Source organism: Urocampus carinirostris, chromosome 2 (assembly GCF_059441175.1).
Source record: "Urocampus carinirostris isolate Australia breed hairy pipefish chromosome 2, RoL_Ucar_1.0, whole genome shotgun sequence".
Taxonomy (NCBI): domain Eukaryota; kingdom Metazoa; phylum Chordata; class Actinopteri; order Syngnathiformes; family Syngnathidae; genus Urocampus; species Urocampus carinirostris.
Window position 1 is genome coordinate 46,434,330 of NC_142350.1, and position 22,315 is coordinate 46,456,644.

Genomic DNA, 22,315 nt, shown 5'->3' on the forward strand with positions numbered 1-22,315 from the left:
TTGTTGGGAATGTAATACAACTTAAACCATTCCGTCTTTGTTTTTGTTGTGAAGGTAATCGAACGGTAATGCACACCGTATTTAAAACCCTCCCCCCTCGCGTGAACGCGCATTCTGCTGCGCTTCCAACAAAAGCGATCATATTCTATATAAAACGCTTATTAAAACAATAAAGCGAGCTAATTATAACAATTGGGAGATCCTAGTCTATATAACGCGTTTATTTAAACAATAAAGTGCGATCGTATTCTACAAAATGCGTTTGTTAACGCGGATGAAAAAGTCACCAACGTCAATGCACGCTTCCAACAAAAGCGATCGCAGCAGAATGCGCGTTCACGCGAGGGGGTGGGGCGGTGTGGGTGTTGCGTAGGAGTCGGATTTGGGCACAACACAGGCTCGGGAGCTTTTATACCCGTGGTCCACACGAGAAAATGACGCGTAAATGACGCGATGAGGAAGCGGAAAAGTCGCCGGCGTCTGTTTTGCGGGCATACCACCGATGAACAGCGGGTTGGCCAATTTTGCGCATTTTCCATCGCGGGCAACCACGGGCAAAAAAAAAAAAACGCAAAATTTTAGCCGTGATTCAGCCGCAAACGGCTGTGTGACCGGCCCCTTAGCTAAGCAACTCTAAGTTGGTTACATGAGATTCTGAAGTGAACAAAGAGAAAGGCGTTATGGGAGGGAGTTCAACCATTAGCATATCGGCATCTTCATGATTCTGTCACGAAAACTAATTGCAGACAAGGAGATGGGCATCTGAGAAATGTAACTTGTCATGCGCACTAACACTGCCACGTTTAGATAGATATGTTCTGGGGCATGCTAAGTTAGTTGAAATTGATGTCGTATAGTGGGGAAAATGTTGTAAAGAGGGACCAAAAAAAACCATCTTATTTCACAGTGTTACGTGAAAACCTCGTGAGTCAAGGTCGCCATATCCCGGGGGTCTCCTTTAATTCTTTTTGATATAAACTACTAGATTGCTAACTACTATCATGTGAGAAGTACTTTGGGAAGCCCCAGTGTGCAATATTTGACCACTCGATGGCACTCTATTGCGTAATGCGAACGGAAACCGGCGCCGCAGAGCACAGACAAACTAGGTAGGGATTTCACTATGTAACAAATGCAAATTTCTCGACCTATGATGTTTTATATAAGTGAACATTGCCATGACAGTTCATGTATTTTTGCAAGGTATTCAAATCAATGTTTTTTTGTCACCAGTAGGAGGCACTAAATATGACACGAACGGAGTTGGTCACCTCGCTCCTTTTTTTGTTCAGACTTGGACTCGGCCACCGACGAGCAAATTTCTCCGAAAAGGAAAAGTCGTCGACGCTCCAGTTGCAGTTCGGAGCCCAACACGCCAAAAAGCGCCGCCAAGTGCGAGGGCGACATCTTCACTTTCGACCGTCCCGGTAACCCGAGCTCGCGCCGACCTCTTCGGTACGGTTATGGCCAAATCTTCACCTTTCTTTCTCGACGGAAGGGACGGACGGCGAGGACATCCTGGCCGAGTTGGAGTTCGACAAAGTGCCGTACTCGTCCCTGCGACGGACGCTGGACCAGAGGAGGGCGCTGGTCATGCAACTCTTCCAGGAGCAGCAAGGATTCTTTCCCTCGGGTACGACTCTTCCGTTTTCTTCTTCTTTGTTTAATTGATGCGGGTGAAGCGCCTGCCGCTAGCATCTGCGACTAGCAATAATGACTAGCGCTCGGGACTAGTGTCTGCGGCTAGCGTCTGCAGCTAGCAATTATCACTAGCGTTTGGGACTAGCGTTTGCGGCTAGTGTCTGCGGCGAGTGCTTGCAGCTTGCAATTATGACTGGCGTTTGGAATTAGAGTCCTCGGCTAGAGTTTGCGGCTAGCAATTATGACTAGCGTTTGGGACTAGCGTCTGCAGCGAGTGCTTGCGGCTTGCAATTATGACTGGCGTTTGGGACCAGAGTCTGCGGCTAGAGTCTCCGGCTAGCAATTATGACTAGCGCTTGCGGCTAGCGTCTGGGGCTAACGCTCGCGGCTAGCGTCTACGGCTAGCAATTATGACTAGCGTTTGGGACTAGAATCTGTGGCTAGCGTTTAGGATTAGCGTTTGGTACTAGCGCTTGCGGCGAGTGTCTGCAGCTAGCGCTCGCGGCTAGTGCCTGCGGCTAGCGCTTACGCCTAGCATCTGCGGCTAGCGCCTGCGGCTAACAATTATGACTAGCGTTTGGGATTAGAGTCTGCAGCCAGCAATTATGACTAGCGTATAGGACTAGCGTTTGGGACCAGTGCTTGCGGCTAGCGCCTGCAGCTAGCACTTACGGCTTGCGTCTGCGGCTAGCATCAGCGGCTAGCGTCTTCAGCTAGCGCCTGCGGCTAGCGATTATGACTAGCGTTTGGGACTAGTTTCAGTGAATTCTCTGTACCTCTTTTGATAGTTCAAAATACTTTCATCAAGACACACACACACACACTCTCTCTTTCTCTTGGATTGATAGTTTTCTTTTAAAATTCATCTACAGATTGTATAAAACACAACAAAACAAGAAAAAGGAAAATAAAACAAAAGATAGAATTTGAGATTTTAACTGGCGCCATTTAGATAGAAAAACAATGTCGGCTTAATTATGACGTTATTGTAATTTGATAGAAGTCCCTCTAACGCCACACAAATACCTTAGCAACATGAGATAGACTGTGGTTCTGGTTCATTGAAGGTGAAGGCCTAGTCTTGATGTCCTCGGAACCCTCAGGGCTGGAGACCCGGTCAGAAAGAGGACCACGTGATGTAGTGTGTTGTGCATCTGAGTTAGGTCCCTTTTTAAGTCGAAAAATAACCACTTTTGACCTTCTTCTCTTTTAGCTCAGGCCACGGCCGCCTTCCAGACCAGATACTCGGACATTTTCCCCACCAAAGTGTGTCTGCAGCTGAAAATCCGGGAAGTCCGACAGAAAATCATGCAGACGGCCACGCCCGCCGACGCCGCCTGCCTTGCCGGCCCCCCCGATTCGCTACCTGGACCTTCGGGGGCCCAAACCGGGGACGCCCCTACCAGGGAGGACGAGGAACCCGAACCCGAAGACGATCCCGGCGACTGGCAAGATTCTTCCAGATGAGGACATCTTTTTTCTGGGCACAATGTGGGGTTCCTGTTTTTGGGTGCTTGTAGAACCAAAAACAATGTTTTGAAAAAGCCATGGAAACCGCATTGCGTATTCCAGAGCCCTACCCATGGAATTTTGGAAAGACCAAAAGTGTTCATCGACAAGAATTCCGTGTTTTATCAACAAATTGTTGTGTTACACACACCCTTCCGTTTGGGGAGTCACTTCCTGTCCGGATGGAGAGTCACTTCCTGTCCGGTTGGGGAGTCACTTCCTGTCCGGATGGGGAGCCAGTTCCTGGCTGGACTGGGAGTCATTTCCCGTCCTGATGTGGAATCACTGTTTCTCCGGATGTGGAGTCCCTTCCCGTCCGGACATAAGGTCGATTCCTGTACGGACGCGGGGTGGATTTAAGCCCGGAAGTGGGGTGACTTTTCGTCAGGACGTAAAGTCGTTTCCTGTCTGGGCGCACAGTCACTTCCTGTATGTTTTCTGCTGACAATCAGGGGGGCTGGGACCCTCAAGACCCCTACAAGCATCCCATGGTTCTCTTTCCCAGACCTCTCCCTGAAAGGTCTTTAAATTTGACAGGAAGTGGACTCCTTGTAGTCGGTAGGAGGCAAACTTTCCCGCGCTTCCGCATGAAGGAAAGGAGGTCATGACGGTCTTTATTTTTACGGATTTTAACTGAATTCTTGTTCTATTCCCTCCCTTGTGGAATTTTTCAAGGCATGTACTTTTCTTCATTCTTTGTCTTCCCTTTAACAAGCTCCGCCCCCCCCCCTTTTTTTTTAATCCTCATTTCCTTTCTTTCTTACTTTTTGCCTTCCCCTTCTCGCTCTCAATAGTTACAGACTTGAACTTGTAATCTCACGCAAAAAAAGTAAATATCGTAATACTTTATATCACGGAACAAAAAAAACTGCAGATAAAAAAAAAACAAACGTGGCTTTAAATGTCTTTTGTGTTCATGTTCAGCTGTTCCAGTATCCAAAAAATGAATTTATATGGATAATTTAATTTGTATCTGTAACTTTCAGTATGCCAATAAAGTGAGGTGGTCAGTTGGATTCCGAAAGTGTTCTAAAGGGATTTTTATTCCGTTTTGTTAAAGCCAGTGTGTGTTATATTTAACCACTAGATGGCGCTCTGTGTCCAGTTACGAGAAGGGCCAGTGCACAGCGTGGGAGCTTGAGACCGGACAAATATGACGGAGAGTGTTATGAAAAAATTGCACATTTCTCAACATATTTTTCAATTAAAATTAACATTGGTATGATGTATTTTTGCCTAGTATTCAAATCAACGTTTTAATTTTGCCCCGAAAAAAAATCGTACCACAAGGGGGCATTAAATATGACACACATCAAATATTTCAAAATAAAAACATAAAACGCATTCATTGAGACAAGTGTATTTGAGCAATGAGTAAAATTTTACCCATGCACATTAGCATGCTGTTGTTTACCATCTTTGCCGAGTAACTGTAAAATGTCATCCATACCTGTAGGTGGCAACAGATTAACATTTTTATACTAATCGGCTCATGAGGCAGCACGGTACTTGAAATAATTTGGTTGATGAGCTCATAAAATTGCACTGCAAAGATATAATAAATCAGATATAGTAAACTTATTTCGCATCATTATACTTATTTTCATTTTTTTTGTAGAATAGTTAGAACCTAGCAGATTCACATTTTTTATAGTACGGTAATGAGGGAGTATAGTGTATTTAATAACTGTTTCACATCAAACTGTAAAAACAAAAAACTGTGTTCCATTTCTGCTCATTTGAATTTTCGGAGGTAGAATATTTTAAAAACGTTTAGTAAAGTAACGAAAAAATTATGTATCAAAGATTTTCGTCCCACTTGAGGGCAATTTTTGTTCATTTAAATATTTTTCAGTAAAATAACGAATTAAAATTTTTAAAAAAAATACCCACAATTGTTGCTTATTTTATTGGTATTGTTGTTTTAAAATATTTTAAAAACTTAGTAAGATAAAAAAAATACCTGAGTAAAAAATGGTTCCACCCAAACCAATTTTTACTCTTATTTATCTGGTAAAGTGTTTTAAACCTTTTCTTTTCGTAAAGAATGAAAAAAGACATTGCATACCTATAGACAATCCAAGCTCATTCTAATTGGTATTACTTTTCAAGAAACCAAGATCAAATTCGGCTTGAAAAACTTTCAAAATGAACAGTGCCTTCTAGTGGTACAAAAAACTCACTCAATTTTAAAAAAAGCAATATTAGCGAAAAGTACATGAACTATTATACCAAAGTTTTTTTTTTTAATTCATTGGTTGAGAAATTTGTATATTTTTACATACTGGTATCCCTGTCTGGAAGGCGCTGCCATGTTTGTCTGGGATCTTGCTGCTACGCTGTGCACCTTGCAGTGTTTTAGATATACATTAGACAATACAGTGCCATCTTAGTCGAATATAACACAATGTACCTTTAAAATATACCGTCAAATTCGGACTATAAGGCGCACCTGATTTTAAGCCGCACGTAGTACATTTTTCAAGGAAAAAATCACTGCACATAAGCTTCATCTGACTATAAACCGCATTTGCCGACATTGAAACATGAGATAATTACAAAGAACGACTGTTCATAGTTTCAACACACAAACAAAATACCCGAAAGCTTGACACATCACTCTCACACTTAATTGCTTGGGCGCAATGCGTAAATTAGCTGTATCGTTACATAAGCCGCAGGGTCGAAAGCTCGGGACAAACGTCACGCCTTCCAGTCCGAATTTTACGGCAGTTTTTTTATTTTCCTGATGGAAAGTGTCCCATGACTCGGACCACCATTTTATTTACTAAAATTCATTTTTATTAAAAAAATAATTTACACTGCCTACACAATTTACACACTTCCCTATTTCATTTATTTTAAAAGAAAGCACTTCATGATTTATGGGGTCCCGATCGGAAGATTGAGTTTTTGCGACTCAAAGCATGTGCAGTCCGTCCAGTCCGTTCTCCAGGGCCGAGTGGAAGATCTGGAGGGCTTGCTCCAGGGGCAGTGCTCCCCCTTCGCCGTTCTCGATGATGGCGATGGTTTCCCCGAACTCGTTGCACATGATGGTGTTGCTGCCTTGCTATTGGGACAAAGAAAGGAGTCGTTGGTTGCAAGATGGCTGCTGGTTAACATACGGAATCTATACTTCGTATTCGATGCTTATTCTACAGACGCTCCCCGTCTAATGAACTTATGTAAAACGGTAGATAGGAACATTTTTTTCCGGATGTCGAAAAATATCCGGGCATTGCTGTTGATTTTGTAACGTATGCACAGGACATGACTGTAGTGCTTCTTTCCGCCGCCACTGGCGTGTGGTGGCGCTGTGAGAGATCACCCGAAGACGAAATCCGCCCTCCACTTCCTAATTTGTAAACATACTATACTATATCCCCAGGGCGCTAAGAACTTTGACATTTTTATTATTTAATATCTTGTGCATCCAATCAATATGGTTGCTGTAAAGTGGAAAGAGGCGAGCCTTTTCTTTTGTAACGAAAAGTGGAATAAGAAAGCAGGATGCGGTTGAGAAAATGGTCGGAACGCTTTTTTCCGGCCACTTTTTACCACGGAGAAGAACCTCTTGAAGCGCATCTTCCAAAAGTAAGTAACACTTAACTGTGTGTGTAAAGCATATTTTATAAAATATATTTTTTAGTACAAAACAATAAAAGTTACTTCTACAAGCCTTAAAAATACTTATAGTATATAAATCTTAAACATACAAAAATATAGCACGGAAGCAACTTACGAACAAATTCAACTTACCAACGATAGTCCGAAACCTATCGGCCGAAAGTAGGATACACAAAACACTGCCATGGGACCCCTAGTGTTGTAGAGGTGCTATTGCACTTCATTCTTTGGAACGTTAAAAAAAGAATAAAAGTGCTCTTGGGTCAAACACGCCTACGTGCCCAACTCCAGGAACCCTCTTTTTCAACTCGGGTGATACAAATGACCAGCTTGTTCGCAAGCCGTCAGGACATTGTTAATTACTTAAGAGAATGAAATCTCCTTATTGGGGAGACGAAACTCCAAAATCACACAGGGCATGCAGCCCCTAAACTGGGTTGCCCACCTCAGTTTCGAGGGCATGACAATCCTTGCAAGTGGACGGTTTGAAATCCAATTTATTTTGAATACACCATCACTATTTCCCCCTCTTGCAACCACCCGCTACTCCACTTAACCAGCCCAAGTCACATCTAACCAAAGGTAAATCAAATTTTATTTTCTCTTTATTTATAAAGTTATTTTATCTGATTCATTCATGCACACATCACACATTAGAAGTACTTTATACTATTTTGTTTCACTTTGCCATACCCACTTCCAACACTCGCAATTGAACACAATTTAGTTCAACGTTTCTTTCTACACTTGACAAGCATACAAGTGTGCGTAATTATAAATACAACGGTAGTTTATTCAAGTATTAATTAAAAAGGAAAACACATAGATAAAAACTTGTTTTCAGCTTCCTCCACTTCAATAATCTTCACTTCTCTGGCAGCTGCTCGGTTTCTCCTGAGCGGCAGTGGCTCAGGAGGTAGAGCGCTCGTCTTGGGATCAAGAGATCGCAGTTCGAATCCCGGCTCCTCCGTGTTACATGTCGAAGTGTCCTTGGGTAAGACACTGTACTCCTAATACCCCCAATAAGCAGGTTAGCCCCTTACATGGCTGCACGGCCGCTATTGGGAAATGTGAAGCACATTGTAAAGCGCTTTGGGAAGTCTTGACTTGAAAAGCGCTATAGAAATGCAGATCATTTTATTTTCATTTCATTTCTATGTTCTTCTGCCCAGCATTGAAATCAACACATCATGGCGGATAAAAACACAGAAAGCATGCAATGGAGGTAATGTAAGGTTTTGGATTTGATTCATATTTAGGGGGACAACTCTGTTTAGCCTCCGGTAGCACAATAACTTTCAAATTGCTAAATACGCTACGGCGTTAGCATCCATGAGCACTTTAGCAAACAATGGACGCATTGCATGTCGTGTCCTTTTGTACGCGAGCGAGACACTTCTTTTAGGAGAAGCTTAAAAGTCACAAGAGATCGCATTCAATTCGGATTTAGTTGGAAATGCGAATTATCTCACAAAAAAACTCAGATCCCCCCCCCCCCCCCCAAAAAAAAAAAAAATCATAATTTTACATTAAGCTCTGCAGTGTGATCGCCAGCCTCGCGGCACAATTTTAAGAGAATCCGAGACTTGCGTGCGCCTTATGCAGGGATCAGAATGGAGATTTTCATTTTCAGCTGAAATAGCCAGGGTCCAGGAATAAAGCAGGGCGGAGCCCCCCCCCCACCACAATGCGGCCAATTTTTCTAACGGCCGCCAGGGTGCGCCAGAGCAATAAAGGAAAGAGTGAGACAGTCGGATTTTGAATTTGTTTGCTACGCAAGAGAAAAAGTGAAAAAGTCGGAATGCCTTTGGGGTTCAAAAACAGCGGAAATCCGCGGATCCGCGGAAAATTCTGATCCCTGCTTATGGTCATTCAAATACAGTATATATTATTGGATTTTTTTCATCTTGGGTGCCAGAGGTTTGGAAGGCTTTGGCCAATTACCATAGGTTTCTATTCCCCCGCTATACGGCAATTTCACTTTAAGATCTCCACCTCAGAACAGATTGATTTCATATCCTAAGGTCTACTCTATTTTCAAATGGGAATGCATTCCGTGTTGTCTTCCTTTCAAAATCAGCCAAGTTCAAAACCGGACACTGACCTGCTCAACGGTCGAGGATTGGATCTGTATAAGGTGAGGCTGCCCTTCCACTTCCAGAACCTCGGCGGCAACACCGACTTCAGCATCTTTTTCTGCCTTCTTTTGTCGACCGTGCGTCTTCTTGTGGCTCCTGAGGTTGGAGAAGTTCTTGAAGGCCTTCCCGCATTCGGCACATGCGTGCGGGCGCTCCCCCGTGTGCGTTCGTCGGTGCTCCACCAGATGCATGCGCTGCACAAAAGCTTTGCCGCACGTTTCGCATCGGAAGGGCCTCACACCCGTGTGTGTGCGCAGGTGCTCGCGCAAGTGCGTGCTTTGCCGGAAGCGCTTGCCGCACGTTTGGCAGGGGAAGGGCCGCTCGCCCGTGTGGACCCGTTGGTGCAGCACCACGCCCGAGCGGGATACGAAATTCTTGCCGCAAACGGGGCAGGGGTGGGATTTGCCGGGGCTTTGGCGTCGTCTGGCGGGATTGATGTGACTCAGCTTGTGAAGCATCAGATTGGCGGAGGAGTTGAGTTTCTTGCCGCAGACGTCGCAGTCCAAAGCGTCGCTCTGGTTTTCGGTGGGATGTTGCTCCAAACGGTGGGTGCTCAGCTGCCTCCTTGTGAGAAACCCAACTTGGCAGTGGCTGCAGAGGAAGGGTGCAGGTGACCCCGGGTGGTGCGTGAAGCGATGCGCCGCCAGTTTAGTGGGCAACCGGAAGGCGGCAGGGCAGTCGGGACAGCGGAGGCCGCCTTCCTGGTGCAGCAAACTGTGCTGCCGCAGGTTTGACGCCTGCGAAAAGGTGCGCTGGCACACTTGGCAGCAATACGGGCGCAGCCCCGTGTGGATCAGCCTGTGACGGGTGAGGTTGGAGAGGCAGGAGAAGGTTTTTCCGCAATCGGCGCACTGGAACGGACGCTCGCCTGTGTGCGTGCGGATGTGGTTGCGTACGTGGATTTGTTTCTTAAAGGTTTTTCTGCAGACCCCGCACAGGAAGCTGCGTTTGGGCCCGTGCGCCACACGACGGTGCCGCAGTAACTGCGGCTGAGAAGGAAACGTCTTTGGACAAGAATGGCACACCAATGTCGATGCTGGTGCGTCAGAGGCGACTGGCTCTGCCGCACCAGCACTAGGGGGCGCTTGGTCCACATCCCCTTGGATCCCACTTTGATCCACAGAGTCCTGCTCCATTTGTTCTAGCTCCTTATGGGCGAAGGGGGGCATCATCTGGGACTTGTTCTTTTCCCGGGCTCGCTGCAAGATGGCTAGCGTCGCGAGTGAGGCTCGTCGTGGCACGGTGTTTATCTGACAAAGAGAAGGTTGCAATTATTTCAAATCATTGTTTTTTGCAGAGACGTTCAACAGTTTCTAGAACATCACTTTCTCGAAGCATTGTTAGTGACAAGCATCTGAAAGTGTTGTTTGTGTGTATGAGCTGTAATAATAATAATAATAATAATGAGGCAGAGAACTGTCGCATAAGCTAAAATGAATTGTATCAAACACCTCCAAGTGTGACAGGACATCACAACACTGCTGCTGGGGCATACCATTGCATAAAAGGGGTTGTCACACTCCCTCTAACAAAGGGGTCAACAACCTGTGGCTCTTCAATGCTGCAGAATGTAAAGATTTGGAAAAGCGCCACAGAACCAAATTAAAAAAGATTGGGGAGGAAATATATTTTTGTTTTAATATGGTTTCTGTATGGTTTTCCTATGCTGTGAAATGTCTAGATTAAACTAATGCGTTGGAGCTCAGCAGAGCGCAAGCTCCGCCTCTTTAAAATGTAACTCAACCTCTCGCTACAGCCCTAATTTCAAAGACAAAAGTCCCATTGAATGAGTTTAGACAAAATCCTTTCACAGGCACTTTTTCACTCACTTGGTAGCTGTGTTTATTAAGTGATTTATGATTTATTTTTTCAGTATATATTTTGAATGACCCTTAGGGATATTATTTGTGTTTTATTACTCAGGCCCAAGGATAGGTGCGTTGATTTTGGTATCCAAAGAGAGAAGAGGATGCTGCTACAATTTAACCATGTACTGACTCGTTTGATAATTGCACAGGAATCAAATGTATCCAATCATCAAAAAAATTGTATTTCTTTCATCCTATCAAAGCAATGAAAAATGTTGTAATAGTGGTAGTAATAGTAATATATAAACTTGAGGCAGTTTTCTACAGCAGAGCAGTCATTTGGTAAATCATTCTCCACATAATATGCTGCATCCAACTTAGTGATTTTGATAGTAAGCTAATACAGATTCGTACAGGACGTGTTGCATTCAATATAATGCCTAAATAAGGCTTTTATTTTTTTGCCGATCTAGACAAAACATTTTTTTTAGTCCAATAAGGCTTAACATTATGGGTTGCTGACCCTTGCTCTAACAACACGTGTCAACATAGCCCTCATTTACAACGCCCACCCAAGGTTTTTCTTTTTTATAAAAAAGTTTTACACGTTATAATTGAATACTTTTTTTCCAATTGTTACACTTTCCAAAGATACTGTTCTTGTTTTTACAGAGAGCCTCAACATTTTCAGGAGGGACTAAATAAACCTTTCATAGTGATGACGGTCGAGTCAACATCTACAAATTAACATTAGTCCTTTTTCCTGTAGGTGAGCATCAGAACTAATTTCCTGAATTGCCTCAATTTGGATGGAATTTATTACACCACATTGTATCAAGTATCAATCCATTTGAGTTTATTTAAAGGTGGTTTCCATAAATTCAAATTATTTTACTTGCTGATGCCGTCTTCTGGCTGAAATCCTTATTGCAGTCTCTGTCACTTGGTATTGCGAGTGCAAGTACGTGGCTATCATGGACCCTGCTCCGATAAACTTTTCTTTCTTCGTCTTTTTTGCCTTTGGGTTGGCAATTGTACTGTATTCTAAACAGTCATTTTTTACTTTGACCACTTTAAACCTAGGAGAAAAGATTTAATTTTAAAATTTTAAAGACATATCTAACAATGAACCCCACCTTTAAAGGAAATTCTTTGAATTCCAAATGATGCAGATGGAGCAACCAATGGCATAATGGAAGTTATTTGGTAAATAGTACTTTCATAAATGTGTTTCAATTAATAAACCCCATTTACACCGGTAAAGTTAAGCACTGGATCATCTTAAAGTTCAATGAGTACTATTAATATTTTGAAGAATTTAGCAAGATGTGAAAAATAGACATTTAAAATTAGTTCTATTATTTTTTAGAAGGGCAGCATAGCGGCTGATTGGCCCCACAGTTCTGAGGTCCCAGGTTCAAATCCAGCTTCAAGCATCCTCGAGCCTGTGTTTCCTCTAGGCACTCGGTTTTCCTCGCACATAACAAAAACATGTCAGGTCGATTGGTGATTACAAATAGTCCCTAGGTATGAGTGAGCTTGTTGTCAGTCTGTGTGTGACCTGCGGCTGGCAGGAAACCAGTTGAGGGTGTCCACTGCCTGTAGATGGTTGAATCGGCTCCAGGGCCCCAACAACTCACGTGAGTATAAGCGGTGCAAAATATGGATGACCAGATGGATTAAATTAGAAAAATCAAAACAATGTAATATTTCTGAAGTCATATTGTGTTATGTATAGGAGAAAATCAATTCTTTCTAAACCAACCTTGTCTTCCCCTTCCGCGTTTGGACACTCCCCTCCTCCGACTTGCAATCAGATCTGAGTGTTTTCATATACGACTACATTTATTCTTGATTGTCTCGGCGACCCGTAAGAAATAACATGCAGACTACCGTATTGGTTGTGGCGAGGGGAGGTGTGGCCTCGGCGTTGTTGAACGTGAGATGTGTCCGCCGGTGGTATAGGTACTTCGTCATGTTGGTGAAGGTCTTGTCACAAAACTGGCACTTGTGGAAAGGGTTGGGCGTGTGCGACTTCCTGCAAGAACACATTAGGGGCCGTTGTAGGTATTCCCAAACAGATTATTTTTTTCAATTAGGCACAGGACGTAAAGTGTTCATCCCCACAATTATGCAAATATATTGAAAATAGTCCACGCGGCTGGGCACTCGAGAAATTTAGTCTCAAAGTTGACCCATCTGGCTTGTTGGCTGTAGCACTGTGACATCATCGAAGGAAACCAATGATTTACAAATAGCGAATCCCATTAACACAATATGTGAGGCCAGCTCAAAAACAGACAACGCTTGTAGTGAAACGCATGCCACTCATTTCTGCTTGGGAGTAGGCCATTGTGGCTTTACATTCTATGTTTTTGCCGCGTGTGACGCAGTTGATATAATTTTGTTTGGCTAGCTCCCCAACACTGTCAGGCTGCAGGACTTTCCTGTTTTGTTTGCTCCCGGATGGCGCTCGTTGGCTGCCCACATTGTGTTGCTTGGCTGGCTAGCCTGGTGTTTGCTGTGTCCCTTGGTTTATTCCTGGCTGGCTTCGCATTCATTGCCGTAGCCTCTTTTTGTTGTTGGTTCCTGGGTACCCTGGCTGCTCGTCACGTGTCATTTGATCAGCTAGCCTGGCATTAGCACCGGTTTTGCAGCATTCCTCGATTTGTTTATTTCCGGACGGCTTCGCGTTAATGCCTGTAACTGTTGCCGCTTTTTGTTGTTGGTTCCTGTTTAGCATGTCTGCTCACTGCGTCCTTATAATTGGCTAGCGTGGTGTTAGCGCAGTGTTCCTTGCTTTGTTTATTCCCCAGCTTCCCGTTTCTCACTGGAGAAGTTGACGCTTTTTGTTCTTGGTTTCCAGGTAGCCTGGCCTCTCAATGCAATGTATTTTGGTCGACCAGCCTCGCGTTTTTCCGCCGAAGCTGCGGACGCTTTTCATTGATCAGTCAAGGTTAGCCCTCAATTGCCAGTTCTTATGTCATAATTTTTTTGGGTGCCAGTTAGCCTCTTTTGGTTGCTTGAACCATTACTGCTTCCACCCGCATAAAAATTGTATAGGAATTCTCCGCAAACATTTCGCCTAAAACTCTTGTAACCTCTGAATAATTAACATGTATGCAAAACAATATGGCGACTGGCTTGCTCGGGTTCTTCTGATCATACCACAGCTCAGGATGACCTTTAACGCCTGTTGGAACCCGGGTGAAAGCAGATTTACCTGTGTGCCAGAAGCGTCATCTCTGTGGTGAAGCCTTGCCCGCACTCCACACATAGAAATCTGCTGACGCCTTGGTGCGTTCGCATGTGGGCCACCATGGCGCTCTCCTTCTTGAAGACGCGGCCGCACTCGGCACATTCGTGCGTGCCTTGCTCGTGGACGCGCTGGTGCGATTTCAGTCGGTTTGCTGAGATGAATGTGCGGCCGCAAAGCGGGCATTTCAGCGGATCGGCCGGCGACGCCCTCCGCTCCGCGGCAGTAAAGTGGCCGTGCAGTTTAACCGATTTGTCCGCAGCCTCCTCCAAGAGCCCTGCCCCCGAGCCTTCTTTTTCCTGAGCCAGGAAGTGCTCCCCCTGGTGTTGGAGGAACTCTTCAGACGACTGGAAGAGGCGGGAGCACTCGGAGCACTCATATGGTTGCATGGGCTCCGACGGGGCGATGCGTTTTTGCCGCGCTGCCGTCTTAACGGAGCCATCAGCCAAGGCTTGGGCAGTCAGAATTTGGAGATGCATGGTGGCCGAGCCCGGGGCAGGTGTGACTGGGGGCAGCAGGGAGGCTCTGGAGGCCGCTTTGGTGGTGGTGGGCTCATTCTTTTTTTGCTGTTGCTGTGCAAACACCTGCAACAGATGCAGGAAAAAGCCATTCTTATTATTAAAAAACGTGTTTATCACACTTGCAAGGAGCCTCTAATTAACTCATTCAATTCCAGACGTTTCCGTCAAATGGGAAGTGCCGCGCCAGCCAAGGTTTGCCGTTTTGAAGGCCTACAGAAAATTTAGTTCCGTAGCTATATAGACATAGGACATACAAGAAAGTTTAAACACTTAGCTTTCATTATAAAAAGTATGTTTTGAGCATTGTTTAGCAGACAACAGTTGAACATTGCTATGTTGCTGGAAAATACTTGTTTCCAAGAAAACGTCTGAGAAAAAAAATGGCCTTTGTTAAATGATTTATTTCAAGCAGAACTTTCACGTCGGAACTTTTTTTTTGCATTTGTGATAACTCCAATATCCAAACAATGCTTTCCATAAACAGCACAGAGGAAATTGGATGCATAGCCATATTTAATTTTAAATGAACTTTGCAAGAACTTTCAACATGGAACTTTGTGTCTGTATGCATGTGTGAGTGTGATCACAATGAGCCTCCAAGAAGTCTCTTTTGGTGAGGTAAAGGCAAAAGCATTCATCTTTGTGCAAGGGCAGGCGACAAGAGACGCACCACACGTTCGTCTCACCGCCCTTTCTTTGCTACTGACAGACACGGCACTTTATTTGTGGTCCTTTTTTGTTTGTTTGTAGGCTTGAGGTATTCAAGCATGTGCACGTGTCCGTCAAGCCTACTCGGGGAGTCATCAATGTGCAGTGAACGAGGTCGGCAATGTACATGTACGGTACACTGGTCCAGTTTTATTTTTTTAACTCCTACTACAAACTGTAAGAGATAGATGTTTACCTGGGTGTTTCCGTTTGTAAAGCACATAGGCATTGAACATGCTAATTTAGGACACGTAAACCACAAACGTATTTGTCCAGTCCAGTGACCTTCTCATGGTCAAGTTTATTAACACCTTTCATGTGCATGTTTCACGAGACACTCTAGCTTGGAAACAAGGAATTTTGTTTTTTGTCATTCTTTCCACCTGTCCAAGGTATGCCTTGTGTCTTTGTGGCAGGTTGTTATTAGTTTTACAATGTGTTTGCCCAGCCGCGCAACAACCAGAACTCTACCATTATTGTAGGTAAGCTTTTCTTTATCACCCAAAGTACACTTTGTTTCCTCTTTTATTGGCTCAGGCTCTCCTCTGTCTTTCCTCAGAGTCCCGCACACTTTGGTGCATTTTTCAAGGAGACGCTCAAAGACTAACTGAGTTATAAAAGTTGTCCTTATAACTGGTGTAGCCATGCCACACAAGGCGGTCGAGGAGTGAAAACTACAAATTTGGGATTGTGCTGGATTCCCCCATGTTAGGCAGCATATTGAAACAATATCCTGTCTTTGCGTCGCACAGGAGACATGATTTTATGTCGTACTTGACTGGTTTTTGAGGGTTCTAGACGCGCAAGGACAGGCACCCGCCCCAATTAATCATTCCATCGTCGATGCAGATATTGCTTCAGGCTGGTACAGTGTCTTATATATAATCACATTACATACATCATGAAATATACAATTTGTAAACATGCTGTTGGTATTAACTGGTAACAGCAGTAACGATTCAGAAAACGATTGTTAGCAAGCAATGAAATAACCTCCTTCACGACTTTCTTGGAGCTCCGAGTATGACGATCGCCTGCTACGGTAATCCGATTCGGAGGGACAGTAGTCGCTGGATGAGTCGGGCTCAATTTCACTTATCTCCGAGTCTGAAAGCTCATCATTGGCTGTGATTATTTCGCTCAGGCGACTGCAATCCTGAGGACGTGCATGCAATATCATCCCTACACACTCTCAATCGCCGGAAGCAACACTTCATCGATGTGTGGAAAATGATCTGATCATAGCCACATCTGCCATTGAAAAATGATATATTGTACTGAAATCATTCCCAGAGGCTTAATACTTATTGATAAACTGTGCCAACTCATTTAGAATGGTTTAATATAAAAAATAAAAATAAAATTAACTTTTTTTTTTACGTTTTGGCACTCAGAGAAAATACTTCAGATACGTATTTATGCACTGAATGAGTTAATTGACAGCAATTCATTTGGTAACTTAATGTTTACCACTTTTCACATTTGAAATATTGAGTTAATATAAGCTCTCTTTACAGCATTTCCCCAACTCTACAGCATCAACAACAACTTGCATAATGCAAAAGAAGCAAAAACATGACAACCATGGAAACAAAGCCTGCGATATCGAGAAATACAAAGACAACCCTTTCATGGTTACCCTTTGGTTTATTATACCCAATACACGACATCTCAAAATTATGAATTCAAACTTTGACATGACGAGTTAGGTCTCTAAGGTGCCTGTCTGCTATTGGTCAAGTCATAAAATGCTGCTCCTTTAACGGTTTGCGTCACTGAATCATAAAAATGCTGATGTGCTATTGGCTGAACTCCGTTATTCAATTTATTTACCTTCAATCAGTTCAGTATATTGTGTGCAACACACTTTAATGTATTTAGCTATACTTGCAGTGCTAAAGGGAGAAGCAAGAAGAGGACAACAATGGAAACGATGCTGGAGATTAGAAATACGTAGACAGCACACGTAACGTTACCCTCACATGGGGGACATTTTTTTAATTGCCTTTCAAGATGACATGTATGTTATTGGTGTAGGATTTGTCAAATAAATTTCCCCCAAAAATGTGACTAATATTGAGACTTGTTAAAGTTTTTGACTGGTGCGACATATATCTTGGGGCTACTTATAGTCCGGAAACTATGGTAATTATGTTGTTTTATCTATTTTTTTTTTTCAGTACAATTTCATCGTATTGTTTTTGAAAGAATCCAAATTAAACTTAAACTTTTATGTTTTGCATCAATCAACAAAAAACTTGATTGAATTATCAAACAAGCTATCTGTTTTGAACACTGACCAAACTCCAATGATCCTCCAAGGACAATAAGAGACATACCTGTGCCAAAATCTCCCCCGCCTGCTGCTCACTCAGCACAAAATTCTGCATGCTGGAGACAGGAACCAAGGTGCCATCCGTCTGTATCATGTATTCCTGTGGAGAACCACAACATAATTCCTCCATCATTTTGAGCGGGCACTTGAAAGGACGCTTCTTTTTGCTTACAGCCATCTCGGCGTAGTTGCTGGTGGTGCTGCTGTTGTGAGTCCTGCGGTGCTCCAGCCACGTGCCGGGCGAGTCGAACAGAGCTTTGCAGTCCAGGCATTGGTACTGGACCGCTTGGGGGCCAGAGTCTTGGGGAGCGACCTCGCACATTTCTAAAGGGGAATCAGGCAAGGCAGTTAAAAAAATTCTGCATTTGATCCTGTAAAATGTTCTCCCTAGGATACAAATGCCAACCCAAAGCCCCCAAAAAGATGAAAAAACAAGAGTTTATTTGAGCGGGTACAAGATTGACACGTACGTGCACGCGCCATACAAGCAGCTTAACAGAGGCTGCAATGACGATTTCAGCCAGAAGATGGCGTCAGCAAGTAGAATATTCTTTAGGTTACGGAGACCACCTTTAACTAAATCGTATTTGAATCAATTGATTTCATGTAATATTTGGTTGGTTGTATCCCTAAACCACTAGGGTCGCAGGGGCACCATTTACTGAGGTGTGTCTTGGGTAAGTGCAGCCTGGTGGAGCCCATCCCTCTTCAACCCAACACATTTTTCAGCCCGGTTTCGAACCAGGGACCTTTCATGTGTTAAGATAATTGTTTTCTAAATCTATACATATTAAATGTATCATACTTTCATGTAAAACATGATGAAATTCCTTTTTGGGTTAACATTTTTAATTCTCTTGATATATATATATATATATATATATATATATATGTATATATTTTGGAGATATATTTTAAACATGACAGCGATGACAAATACCATTAAGTATTTCATGTTTTTTTTAACGTGTTTAGGCGGTTAAGTGATTAAATATTGTTATAATATCAATCAGAAACTTTGACTAGTAAAACAAAACAATTGTCATGTAAAAAAAACAAATACAATATTAATTATTTTTTTTTCGAATAAAAAAAAGCACAATTAGCCACCCGCGACCCTAATGAGGAGAAGCGGTACGGCGAATGAGATGAGATGAGACAATTATTCACACCCAAAATATACGAGACATTATTTAACGAGACATTTTATATTAACACATATTAATAATAATAACTCTTTAAATAACTCCTCAATAAAACATTGAGGGACAATTTAGAAAATAAACCCAGAGTCAACTCCCTAGCTGCATACCAGCCAGGTTACCAACAAAAAAAAAAATACTCGCAGCCTTTGAGGTGGTGCCACGCCATTCACTCATTTTTTGATTGACAGAGTTTATTAGAACCCTAATCTCTAAAAACCACCACAGAGAAACATTCCTTAGTGGCCATTTTAACATTGATCTATCAAATCCAAACAAGAACACTAATATCGAAAATATGGATGCAACCACTAATTACTAGCCTACAAGAATAACAACACACACTTTCAAGATTATGTAGATTATGATCCTTAATTTATTTATTTTCTGCCTGTGTTACTACAACATTTACAACCAATGCTAATTTGTGTATTACCACGTAATTACATTTCCCATTACCAGAGAAAGCAGAAAAAACCCGACCTTGTTGTTCCTCTTCCACGCCTGCCATTCGCATGTGCATCTCCTGGTGCAGCAGCAGCTCCTGTGTGTTGGCCAGGTCAGCTCCGCATTCAAGGCACTGGTACCGTTCGCCTCCGCCCGCCTGGCCCACGTCAGCCTCCTCGCCCGTGTGGATCTCCTGGTGAACCAGGACCTCCTCGAGGGTCTGGAAAAGCTGCAAGCACTCGCTGCACATGAACTGGTGGTCGGCTTCCTCAGGCTGCTCCATGGCCATGTAGACGCTCTCCGCTTCAGTCATGTCGGTCGGAGTGATCTGGGGAGAGGTTGAAAGACTTCTAGCTGTGAAAAAACACTTTTTATTTGTTTTCTGCCTTAAAATGAGAGTATTTAATAATCCAAACTTTTATTTCTTTTACATAGTAAAATGACTACCTAAAGTAGACACCATGTTTGTCTGTCAAATTGCTGCTACGCTGAGCTCTATGGGACTGATTTTTATTCGCATTTTAAAATACAGTGCCATCTATTGCTCAAATAATTACAATGGGGCTATAAGTACAAAACAGCAGCAGCTAACATTAATAATAGCGGCAAGACAGCTTGCAGCCAAGTGGCTTACATGAGTGGCCAGAGAAGGAAACAGTGTGGGGAAAAAAAAAAAATCAAAGTTGACTGAATGACAGTGCTTGGCACCAATCACTTACAGGGCACAACCATGTGCATTAAATCAGTGTAAAGTGCTAAGAGCACTACTGGGATTAGCTACCTTTGCATAATGGCCAATTGGGCTTCCGTAGAAGTAAGGGCAAGTGAGGGCCAAACACGTCACTAAAGGACAACACAGGAGCAGCTAACAACCAATAGCGGCGAGACATATCTTGCAGCCAGGTGGCAAACATGAGTGGCTAGAAAAGGAAACATTTGGAGAAAAGGTCAAACTGTAGGACAAAGCATGCTTTATTTACACGTAGAGGCCAACAATAGTGGCTAGAGGCAAGCCTCAGCCTTCAGCTGTTGATCCAACATGACTGGCTGGAGAATAAAGCAGCAGGGGGAAAGAAAACAGTCTTCAGGCCACAGCTGGCACCCCTAGTTGTAGTTTGGACACCCCTGTCATTGCTGAATGATGTGCATAAGAGACACAGCAACAACATAGCTGATTTGAAATGCAGAGGCGATATTTAAAGAGTATTATATTCTTTATCCTCTGTGAAGAGTAGCCGAGAATTAATATATTTGACTGGCTCCATATTAATTTTGATAATTAAAACAAGGACAAACACAACTCATGTTATTGTTCTGCCCATTGTTTAAGACTTCATAACTTGTAGTGAATTCCCTAAATACAAATTAATACAAATAGACGAAAGAGAAGACATGATTGAGCAATTAGCATAAAAGCCGGCCACTGCTGTTAGCTTCCCGCCAAGCAACCGTCGCCATTTTGTCGTCATTATCGTTTATAGATTATGTTAAATGTGTGATGGCGCGTGGAGGGCGGTTGGAGGCGCTCCCTCGGCAAACGAGGACCATATATTTTTTTTATCCGTTCTCCTCGGCGCTTTCCCGGTTCGCCGGGCGGTCCGTCAGGCGGCGCTAGCTACTTTTCGCCGTAGCTCTGTGGCTACGAGGCGTGAGAGGGGCCTTCTTTTTTTCATGAGTTACCTCGTTCACGATCGTCGGGCGAAGCCGTTCATAGAAATCCGTATTTGTTCTGCAGGCTCCCCTGACACCGTCCGATCCTAAAAGTGACGATTCCAGCCTGAAATTTGTATTTTATGGCGTTCAGAGAGATGTAAGCATGCTGTTTTCCTCCATTGCTGTTCAGTCAAGCCCCGCCCAATGTTGGGGAAGTGCTCTGAGTCTCATCACAGCTATTGGGTGCTGTCGCCGTCAATCACAAAGTGTAGTTTTTGGGCTTTTTTTGTAGGTTTTTTTTCCAGAATCGTTGAGTAATGCTGATTTGAGTTATTTCATTTAAAAATACGTTTTGTGTATTCAGTCACACTTGTGTCCAATTTCTCAATTAATAGTCATTTATGAATAATTGTTGTTAAACTCAGCATTTGACTCACTTATGTATATTCATCCATCCATCTGCACCGCTTATCCTCAGTAGGGTCACGGGAGCGCTGGAGCCCATCCCAACTACATCCAGGCAGTGGGAATCCTGAACTGCTTGCCAACTAATCGCAGGGCACACAGTGACAGCCAAATCGCTTGCTCGCTTACTCGCTTACACCTAGGAACAATTTGGACCGGCCAATTAACCTGACATGCATGTTTTTGGAATGTGGGAGGGAACCGAAATGCCCCGAGGAAAGCCATAGGAAGGCTGGTAGCTGGATTTTAACCCATGACCTCAGAACTGTGCCAGGTACACGCTAACAACGGCGCTGCCTTGCTGCCCATTTATATATATATATATATATATATATATATATATATATCCATCCATTATCTGCACCGCTTATCCTCAGTAGGGTCCCGGGGGTGCTGGAGCCCATCCCAGCTATCTTCGGGCAGGGGACACCCTGAACTGGTTGCCAGCCAATCGCAGGGCACACAGGGACAGACAATTTGCTCGCTCATTAACACCTATGGACAATTTGAACCAGCCAATTAACCTGGAATGCATGTTTTTGGAATGTGGGAGGGAACAGACGCAAACACGGAGAGAACATGCAAACTCCACACAAGAAGGCTGCGGTAGCTGGACTTGAACCCTGAACCAAACGTAGTTTTTTTTTCAAGTCTGATATGGCTCTTTAAATATTTAGGGTTGCCAACTCCGGGGTTTGTCCTTTTATTTTCCGAGAGCATGAATACACATTCGAGTAGTCCATTTGCTTGAGCCCACGTGCTATTTCCCACATCCAAGATATTTTTTGCTACAAAGCTCTATGGTACTTGTAGTACATAGATTAATAATCCTCGCTAAAAAGCCTTATCTGTATTGGTTGATTTCTTTGGGACATTTGCATTTTATTTTCTACGGGGTTCCATTAGTGCCAATTTACTTTTGTATCATTCAACAATTTTTGTTAGAATATAAATTGATCGAAATATAGTAAAATAAAGAGCCACAATCTATCAGGGGGAAAAAAC

General features: G+C 43.4%; 2 protein-coding genes across 6 annotated transcripts in view; one reads left to right on the forward strand and one right to left on the reverse strand.

Moving 5' to 3' along the window:
* cicb (capicua transcriptional repressor b) overlaps nucleotides 1-4,174 on the forward strand; it is a 63,000-nt gene extending 58,826 nt beyond the window's left edge. For all 4 annotated transcript variants that reach the window (XM_088326764.1, XM_088326763.1, XM_088326766.1 and 1 more), the window contains exons 19-21: nucleotides 1,293-1,427; nucleotides 1,499-1,633; nucleotides 2,855-4,174. In XM_088326764.1, the coding sequence (XP_088182890.1) occupies nucleotides 1,293-1,427; nucleotides 1,499-1,633; nucleotides 2,855-3,108 (524 nt within the window). In that variant the 3' untranslated portion in view covers nucleotides 3,109-4,174. The remainder of the gene's footprint in view (nucleotides 1-1,292; nucleotides 1,428-1,498; nucleotides 1,634-2,854) is intronic.
* A 1,589-nt stretch (nucleotides 4,175-5,763) lies between these two features.
* Nucleotides 5,764-21,087, reverse strand: znf526 (zinc finger protein 526). 2 transcript variants are annotated; one of them, XM_088326768.1, is made up of 8 exons: nucleotides 20,873-21,087; nucleotides 19,229-19,539; nucleotides 17,716-17,867; nucleotides 17,548-17,643; nucleotides 13,947-14,563; nucleotides 12,617-12,761; nucleotides 8,882-10,165; nucleotides 5,764-6,220 (listed from the first exon to the last, which is right to left on the reverse strand). In XM_088326768.1, the coding sequence occupies exons 2-8, from the start codon at nucleotides 19,503-19,505 to the stop codon at nucleotides 6,071-6,073; spliced, it is 2,721 nt and encodes a 906-aa protein (XP_088182894.1). In that variant the 5' UTR covers nucleotides 19,506-19,539; nucleotides 20,873-21,087; the 3' UTR covers nucleotides 5,764-6,070. The 2 variants fall into 2 exon arrangements, with proteins under 2 accessions (XP_088182894.1, XP_088182893.1); XM_088326767.1 differs by having other exon boundaries at nucleotides 5,766-6,220; nucleotides 19,229-19,520.
* Between the last annotated feature and the right edge of the window lie 1,228 nt (nucleotides 21,088-22,315).

Bases quoted from the DNA above. Each gene is read 5' to 3' on its own strand.
- znf526 (XM_088326768.1), bottom strand. From the start codon at position 19,505: ATGACTGAAGCGGAGAGCGTCTACATGGCCATGGAGCAGCCTGAGGAA. The intron at 17,868-19,228 runs GTCGGGTTTTTT...ATTCCCCTTTAG, and splicing joins CGTGGAAGAGGAACAACAAG to AAATGTGCGAGGTCGCTCCC. The intron at 6,221-8,881 runs GTCAGTGTCCGG...TTGTCCCAATAG, and splicing joins AATCCTCGACCGTTGAGCAG to CAAGGCAGCAACACCATCAT.